Genomic DNA, 7762 nt, shown 5'->3' on the forward strand with positions numbered 1-7762 from the left:
TTCATCTGGTTTTAGTTTAACCCACATCGATTCAGCAAAATGAGCATGAGAAGGTCTTCCTCAGCCTGGTGGGTGCCCATAGTTTCAAAGAGGAGCCCGGTGAGGTCATCAGATTTTAGCTGGTCTGGTTAATAAGTGGTGACCAGAGCTGATGGGGTCACTCTTGGATAGAAATAATCTTATGGTCAGATGTTCTCACACGAAAAACTGCTTCTCTTTAGCTAACAGCACTTAAAAATTTTCCGCATTAGTTTAGTGACAGCAAATCATTTCCTCGATTTTATAGACTGATTACCAGTTTTAGAGATTATTTTACAAGACACATTCTTTTTTTTTTTAGAAAAATAGCTCAGGATGTCTTGTTCCTATGAGGAAGTAGGAGATTATTGGGGGCTATGTTGATGAAATTTCCCACTCGGAAATTATTTATCCATCTGAGAGGTAGCCCACAGCCTTGGCTCCCTCCTCCCCTCATTGTGGTTCCTGGTTGGCCACTGTCATCTGGTCCCCAGGAAACAGCAGGGATCCTGGACACGAGAGAAAATTACCCTAGGGCAATTTACAAAGTTTTTCTCAGCCTTGGCTTCTTATCTATAAAATGGGCAACAACACCTATCTGAAAGGATTGTAGTGAGGATTGGATGAGAAACCAATCCTGCACAGGCCTGGCAGAAGCCTCCAGATTTCACCCATTCGTGTAGCGGGTGTTTATTGAGCAGCTGTCACCAGGTGCTTGTGATGAATGACTCAGTATAAAGAGAAACTGAGCACAGGGTCTGGATTTTCCAGGCAATTCCGTGCTCCCACCCACGCTCCTGACTGCAACCACTGGTGCTTGACGCGCCGGCGATGACGTCGCCCCGTCCCTGTGGTTCCCGGAACCAGGCGGCGGAGCCGGAAACTCTGGTTGGGGGAGCAGGCTGACCGGAAGTGGGCCCGGGCGGGCGCTGTCAGCCTCAGCCCCCGGGAGCCCTCCGAGGGCAGAGCGAGGAAGGCGGGGCGCGGGGCGGGGCCGCTGCAGGGGCGGGGCCTACGGGCGAGGGGCGGAGTCCCCGCGCCCCCCGCCGGACCCTGCCTGCTCCCGCGCCGCCGGCGGCGCGGCCATGAAGCTGAAGCTGAAGCTGAAGAACGTGTTTCTCGCCTACTTTCTGGTGTCGATCGCCGGCCTCCTCTACGCGCTGGTGCAGCTCGGTGAGCGGGGCGGGGCGGGGGTGCGGCGGGCCGGTCCGAGGGCTCCCGCTGCCGTGCATCCCGCCCTGGGGATGAGCCCCCGCGCAGACTCCATTCAACCCGCGGGGCCCTGCAGCCACCCTCTGCAGCCGCGGGTGAAAGGCAAACTTCCCAGAGCCTGCAAGGCCCCGCCATGCGCCTGCCGCCGTCTGCTTCTCCAGCCCCCTTTCGTAGACCTTTCACTCTTCTCGTGTCAGACTGGCCTCCTGACAGTTTCTCGAAGACCCCGCGCGCTTTGCTTCTTCAGGCCCTTACCTGTTTCCTCGGCCTGCAGGGCTTTTCTCCTGGCTCGTCCCGGCTGCCTCTTTCTCAGTTTCAGACCCCAGCTTAAATGTCACCTCCTCAGAGAGGCCTTCCCTGACCACCAAAGCTAGAATAACCCTTCGTATTCTCGATTCCCTTTTGTTCTCTATCCTATTTGTTTCTTTCTTGGCCCTTACCACAATTTGTAATGATTTTATTAATTTGTTTCTTGCTTAGTGTCTGCCTCCTCCCGCTAAACTGGAAGTTGCGTGAAGGCAGGGGCCCTGTCGCTTTTGTTCCCTGCTGTATCCCCAGCATCTAAGGCAGTGCCTTGCTGTGGGAGCATTCAATAAATATTTATCCGATGACGAAATGAATGAACTTAATGACGAGTCTTTGGTCGCACAGCCAAGCGGACAGCTTGAATCTGCGCTGCCGCTTATGTAGAGATTTAGGGACAGCGCCACTGCGTGATCTTCAGGTACTTGCGAGATTGCCCTATTTAAGGAGATTGACTTGTTCTTTATGGCTCCAGAAGGCAAAATTAGAACCAGCAGGGAGAGAATGGAGGCAGATAATCAACTCAAGGCCCAAAAGGAAATTGTAACAGCTGGAGTTTATTGAAGATGGAGAGGGGCTGCTAATTGAGGCAGTGCGAAGTGAGAAAGGCTCTTAGAGAAGTGGTCAGGAGATTTCTTCATTGGCTAGAAGTTAAACGAGAAAGTTATGCCCCTTTGGGATGCTGAAGATCCTCTGGTTCTCTGCCCCATCCCTTTTCCCCATTGCTGCACTTTGGGACCAGGCCAGCCGTGTGACTGCCTCCCTCCCCTGCGGGCAGCGGCAGAGCAGCTTCGGCAAAAGGATCTGAGGATTTCCCAGCTGCAAGCCGATCTCCGACGCCCACCCCCTGCCCCTGCCCAGCCCCCTGAACCCGAGGCCCTGCCTACTATCTATGTTGTCACCCCCACCTACGCCAGGTATGGGCTCTGGTGCACCCAAGAGATTGGGTTGATGGTGATGAATTTGGGGAGGCGCTGGACCAGGGGATAATCCTCAAATTAGGGCATGCCAGGATAAATGAAGCACTTCTTTATTCGAGGATTTGTGGGGGAAATGGTTGTTTTTCTATTAAAATAGATGTGGACGTTCTATGAAGTAGAATGCAAAATTCCTGCTAAACCTTAAGATACAGCAGTCAGATTCCAAAGAAATTTTGAGCTAGTGTGAGTTTACCCTCTCTTTCGGGGTCCTTGGCAAGAAAGTTTGAGAATCCCAAGGTCTGGGAATATTAACACTAGTTTATTATACTTACAGTGTGTTTACTCTCTACCAGGCACTATGCTAAGTGCCTCTATTTGTTACCTTTTTCGAACAACAACAACGAAAACTCAAATTGTAGCTTTATTACTGGGGAATGTGGTTTTGAATCTGTAACAATAAGGGCCTGCTTCCACGCTTCCCTGGAATCAGATGACTGGCCCATCTGGTACAGGCCGCCTCCAGACCACCACAGTCCCCACTCCCACCAGCCCTGGGCGGGCAGGCAGGCAGATCTGATAAAGAACCCAGCCTGACACGCCCAGTTCCCTCTCTAGGGGAAGAGTGAGCCGAGGGGCCCCCTTGAAAATAAATTCTTCCATCTGGAAACCCAAGCCCAGGAGGAAAAGAATCTGGTCCTACTGATGTTTTAAAAAGTCATTATCTTGTTTAATCTTTTAAACAACATTGTGATAATGTACTGTTATTCCCATTTTATAGCTGGGAGAACTGAGGCTCAGGGAGCTTGAGCCATTTTCCCAAGGTGTCTCCACCTGATCAGTTACAAAGCTGGGATTCAAACCCAGATCAGTCTGATTCCAAAGCTTCAATTTTTAGTCTCCCACAGCCAGAGCCCTGGGGTTGAGGTGGGTGACGGACATGGACTGGGAGGACAGGGCAGGTGAGTGTCAGCGTGAAGTTGACAGGCAACAAATGGAAAATTTGAGGACTGGTCAGGGACAGGTCATGGGGGATGCCAGAAGAGCCCCAGGAGAAGCCATACGTCCCCGCTGGAGTGGGTGGGTGGGGTCTACCTGTCTCCTGCTGCATTCCCCCGTCCCCTGCAGGCTGGTGCAGAAGGCAGAGCTGGTGCGGCTGTCCCAGACACTGAACCTGGTGCCCCGGCTGCATTGGCTGCTGGTAGAGGACGCCGAGGCCCCCACCCCGCTGGTCTCGGGGCTACTGGCTGCCTCCGGCCTCCGCTTCACACACCTGGCCATCCTTACCCCCAAGGCCCAGCGGCTTCGGGAGGGGGAGCCAGGCTGGGTTCGGCCCCGTGGTGTAGAGCAGAGGAACAGGGCCCTGGACTGGCTCCGGGGTGGAGGGGGTGCCATGGGTGGGGAGAAGGATCCACCCCCACCAGGGACCCAGGGAGTCGTGTACTTCGCTGACGATGACAACACCTACAGCCGGGAGCTCTTTGAGGAGGTGAGCACTGGGATGGGGATGGGGATAAAAAAAAAGTGGGGGCAACTTCAGCTGTTGCCTTGGATACCGATGTTGCTGTAGGCTGCTGGGGTGGGGGAGGGGAGGGGAGCAGTGGGCCAGAGTGACCCAAGTGGTCCTTCTCGCTGCTGCTTTTCCCCTGGGCCACCCCCTCTCTGTTTCTTCTCTCCTGACCTCTGTTAGATGCGCTGGACCCGTGGTGTCTCAGTGTGGCCAGTGGGCCTGGTGGGCGGCCTGCGATTCGAGGGCCCCCGGGTCCAGGATGGCCGGGTGGTGGGCTTCCACACGGCATGGGAGCCCACCAGGCCCTTCCCCGTGGATATGGCAGGGTTCGCTGTGGCCCTGCCCTTACTTCTGGCTAAGCCCAATGCCCAGTTTGATGCGACGGCTCCCCGGGGCCACCTGGAGAGCAGTCTTCTGAGCCATCTTGTGGATCCCAAGGACCTGGAGCCACGGGCTGCCAACTGTACTCGGGTAGGGGGATGGAGGTGGGCACAGACATGGGCAGCATGGACGGATGATGGGAGAAGTGGAGTGAGGCCCTGGGAGGAGGATCAGGGATAGGTGTTTAAACAAGGAGGGACCCTTGAGATTTCTGATTCAATTTTGCTTACTTGACTGAAGAGGAAGATGAGAGCCAGGGAAGGAAGATGGTTTCCTGCCACCCTGTCTCCCACAGTCCTAGGAACCCACGTGCCACAGAGTGGGCAAAGGGGTACGCCCTATTTTAGAGGCACTGAAGCCTTCCCTTCCCTGTCCTTCATGCTCTGCACCAACACTGCATGTGTAGAGTGGGGTGGAGAATCTGTTTTACACCAAGGGCAGCTACAGCTGGACCCAGCTCTAACCGAAACCCTCCCGGCACAGGTACTGGTGTGGCATACACGGACAGAAAAGCCCAAGATGAAGCAGGAAGAGCAGCTGCAGCGGCAGGGCCAGGGCTCCGACCCTGCCATTGAAGTGTGATGGCGGCCCCACCCTGGCTACCACCTCTTTTCGGGCACAGACCTTGCAGGACTGGGCCCCCAGCCTGCCCAGGATGTGGTTTTCCAAGTCCTGACCCCTCCGAGCCAGGGGCGGCTCCTCTGCCCCTCCAACCCTCAGGCGTGGCCCAGCTGCCTCTCCCCTCTTCCAGCCTGCCATGTGGCACTGCCCACAGGCTGGGGGACAAGCAGCCCTTGTACTGAGCCAGGTCAGCCCAGCCTGGGATGGAGCAGCAGGACAGATGGGCTTAAGAGGGAGGGCGGCTGAGTAACTGGGTAACTTATTGGGGCTGGGCATGCACTGGGGGGCTGGAGGAGCTGGGCTGGACCCTCCCCACCTAAGCATGCTGACCCCCCCCAACCAACCCTTGCCTCCAGAATAAAGACTCTCAATCTGGAGGGGCCTCTGTTTTCCTTCACTTAGCATGTCTGCTTCTTGCTTTCTTACCCTTACGCACATGTGTTGCTGCACAGGCCCAGCCAGGGTCAAAACCTTGGAGTCCTAATTTCTCCATCAGAGGGAAATCAAGTCTCTTGGGGGCCCCCCCAGCCCCTTAAAGAGAAGGAGCAGTGGCTTTAGTCCAAAAGCTTTATTGAGTCTGTACAGAAGCAGTTTCCAGTCCTTTCCATGTCACTTTCCCCATCACCCTGGTTTTTTTTTTCCTGTTCCCTGCTCATTCTGGCTTCAGGAGCCGAGTACTAGGACACCTGGTTTTCTCCCTCTCCCCAGTCCAGCTTGCTGACTACTCTTTCCCCACTCTAACCCCAGGGCCCCCCACCTGGAGCCTTGGTAAGAGTTTGTGAGGTTTTCAGACTTGCCCCCATCCCTGCCCCAAGCTCCAGGCCACTAGGCCTCAGGAAGACCCTCCTTGGGAGGTGCCTCTTCTTGGGGGACCTCCTCAGGGGCTGGCCTGTGGGCAGCCCCTCCCTGCAGCCATGCTGTTCTCAACATGTCTTTCAGTCCACCAGGAAAAAGATAGCCCTGGGTCTCACCCTCCTCATCGATGACCCCTCCAACCGCCTCCAGTGCTGTCTGCAGGTACCGCAGGCCCACGAGCACCAGAGCCTGTGGAGAAAGCAAAGGGACAGAGGTCACAGAGGATCAGTGGTTTCAGGGGTCTCAGAGGGAGTGAGGCCACAGACGCTTTGCCGACTCACCTGCAGCGGGAAGGTGACAGCCAACATGCTGCCCAGCATGCTTGCCAAGCCCTGCAGGTGCCCCAGCAGCACCCCATGGCACCCTTGGGCCCAGAGGTTTAGGTTGGGCTGTCGGGGATCAAAGAGGGGGTGGGCATGGGGGTCTGAGAGCCGGCTTTGCAGGCAAGGCCGGGGTGAGTGCGGGTTGCAGCAGGAGAAGGGGACCCCATCAGTCAGGTAGAGGCCTTCCACATTACTTTGGATCTGGCTGCAAAGGGAGAGAGGCAGGGAGTTAGGAAGCTGGGGTAGAGGCTTAGGGACCCAGAAGCGAGGAAAAGGGAAAAACGATAGTAAAGCACTCACTGACTACTATGTGTCAGGCATGCACAATTCATTTCTCTTCACCACCACCCATATCACAGATGAGGAAATGGGCCCAGAGAGGTCTGGTAACATGCCCTGGGTCACACAGCTAATAAACGGCAAAGCTGTAATCCACACTCAACCACTATTCTCTATTTATTGCCAGGTGAGGTTTCAGGGCTGCAAGAGAGAGTCCAGCTGGGGAGGAGGGGAAGAGGAAGAAGCAAATCACTCACTCAACCACATCTTGGTCACTGGGGTCCAGGTAGCGGCTGCTGACCCACTGGACCCCAAACCAATCCTTGTAGCCATGGCGCCCGCAGCAGTGGTGCCTCAGCTGCAGCTCGTCCATCAGCCGCTTGGCATGACAGTGCCCTGGCACCTCTGTGTCCTTGTAGTGAGCCAAGGCAGCCCCCAGACCCTCCTCCAGCCCTGCGGCCAGACTCCCAGGCAAACCCAGGGCTAGCCCCAGGGCGAGGACCAGGAGGCCCCCGCCGCCCGCTGTGCCGGCCACCAGCAGGGGGCCCAGGACTGCTCGCCAGGGAGGGTATCGAGCTGCATCCAGGCTAGCTCGGCTGGCTCCGGCACCCACCAGTCCTGTGCCCAGGGCCAGTGTGCCCGCCGCCAGGGCAACCTTGGGCAGGGCAGAGAACGGGCAGGAAGGAGCCAGGAAGGTGCCGAGGTGCCACAGCTGGACCAGAAGGTGCCCGCTACAGAGGAGGGTGAGGCCGCTGGCCAGCGCCAGCAGCCAGGAGACAAGCCAGAGCCCCTGCGCCAGACGGATTCGGAGCCGGAGGGGCAGCACCAGGGGCAACACCGGCTCCATCTCCCATCTCTGCGCAAAGGAGTGCAGAGTTGTTGGCGACGGCGGGGGCCCGCGCGGCGGGGCAGGACGCTGAGTCAGCCCTGCTCGGCTTGAGCTGGGCTAATGCCACCCTGACCCCAATACCCTGCGTGTCCGTCCTCCCATCCCAGCCTTAATAACCCGCCGCCCTGTCCCCTGCCCGCCTCAATCCGGGGTGCCTTGGCCTTTCCCCTTAGGAAAAGGCCCCGCCCCCGGGCAGAGAACCCATTTCGTGACCCCGCCCCTGCCCTCGCGGAAGTGGGGGTGCTGGCCTGCTCAGTCCCGAGGGGCTCAGGGCTGGATGGGGCGCGCAGATCTCAGGGCCCACGCTCCTCCACGGGTCCCCTGGGAGTCCGGGGGTGGGGACCCCGGAAGGGCCTGGAGCGCGGAGGCCGGGAGGGGGTAAGGAGGTCAGCGGGTTGGCCCCGCCCCCGTGCTGCGCCTCGAGGCCCGGACAGGGAGGGGTTACCAGGCGGCC

The 7762-nt window shown here is 57.5% G+C and overlaps 2 protein-coding genes across 4 annotated transcripts; one reads left to right on the forward strand and one right to left on the reverse strand.

The window, feature by feature from the left end:
* Positions 1 to 984: 984 nt before the first annotated feature.
* B3GAT3 (beta-1,3-glucuronyltransferase 3) lies at positions 985 to 5359 on the forward strand. 3 transcript variants are annotated; one of them, XM_037838208.1, is made up of 6 exons: positions 985 to 1191; positions 2276 to 2450; positions 3579 to 3939; positions 4141 to 4431; positions 4582 to 4672; positions 4825 to 5359. In XM_037838208.1, the coding sequence occupies exons 1-6, from the start codon at positions 1104 to 1106 to the stop codon at positions 4914 to 4916; spliced, it is 1098 nt and encodes a 365-aa protein (XP_037694136.1). In that variant the 5' UTR covers positions 985 to 1103; the 3' UTR covers positions 4917 to 5359. The 3 variants fall into 3 exon arrangements, with proteins under 3 accessions (XP_037694136.1, XP_037694138.1, XP_037694137.1); XM_037838210.1 differs by lacking the exon at positions 4582 to 4672 and having other exon boundaries at positions 988 to 1191; positions 4141 to 4445; XM_037838209.1 differs by lacking the exon at positions 4582 to 4672 and having other exon boundaries at positions 997 to 1191.
* A 169-nt stretch (positions 5360 to 5528) lies between these two features.
* On the reverse strand, positions 5529 to 7736 carry ROM1 (retinal outer segment membrane protein 1). The gene is made up of 4 exons (XM_037838211.1): positions 7557 to 7736; positions 6677 to 7275; positions 6099 to 6345; positions 5529 to 6006 (listed from the first exon to the last, which is right to left on the reverse strand). The coding sequence occupies exons 2-4, from the start codon at positions 7264 to 7266 to the stop codon at positions 5788 to 5790; spliced, it is 1056 nt and encodes a 351-aa protein (XP_037694139.1). The 5' UTR covers positions 7267 to 7275; positions 7557 to 7736; the 3' UTR covers positions 5529 to 5787.
* Between the last annotated feature and the right edge of the window lie 26 nt (positions 7737 to 7762).

The sequence above is a fragment of the Choloepus didactylus genome, chromosome 6 (genome assembly GCF_015220235.1).
Source record: "Choloepus didactylus isolate mChoDid1 chromosome 6, mChoDid1.pri, whole genome shotgun sequence".
Taxonomy (NCBI): domain Eukaryota; kingdom Metazoa; phylum Chordata; class Mammalia; order Pilosa; family Megalonychidae; genus Choloepus; species Choloepus didactylus.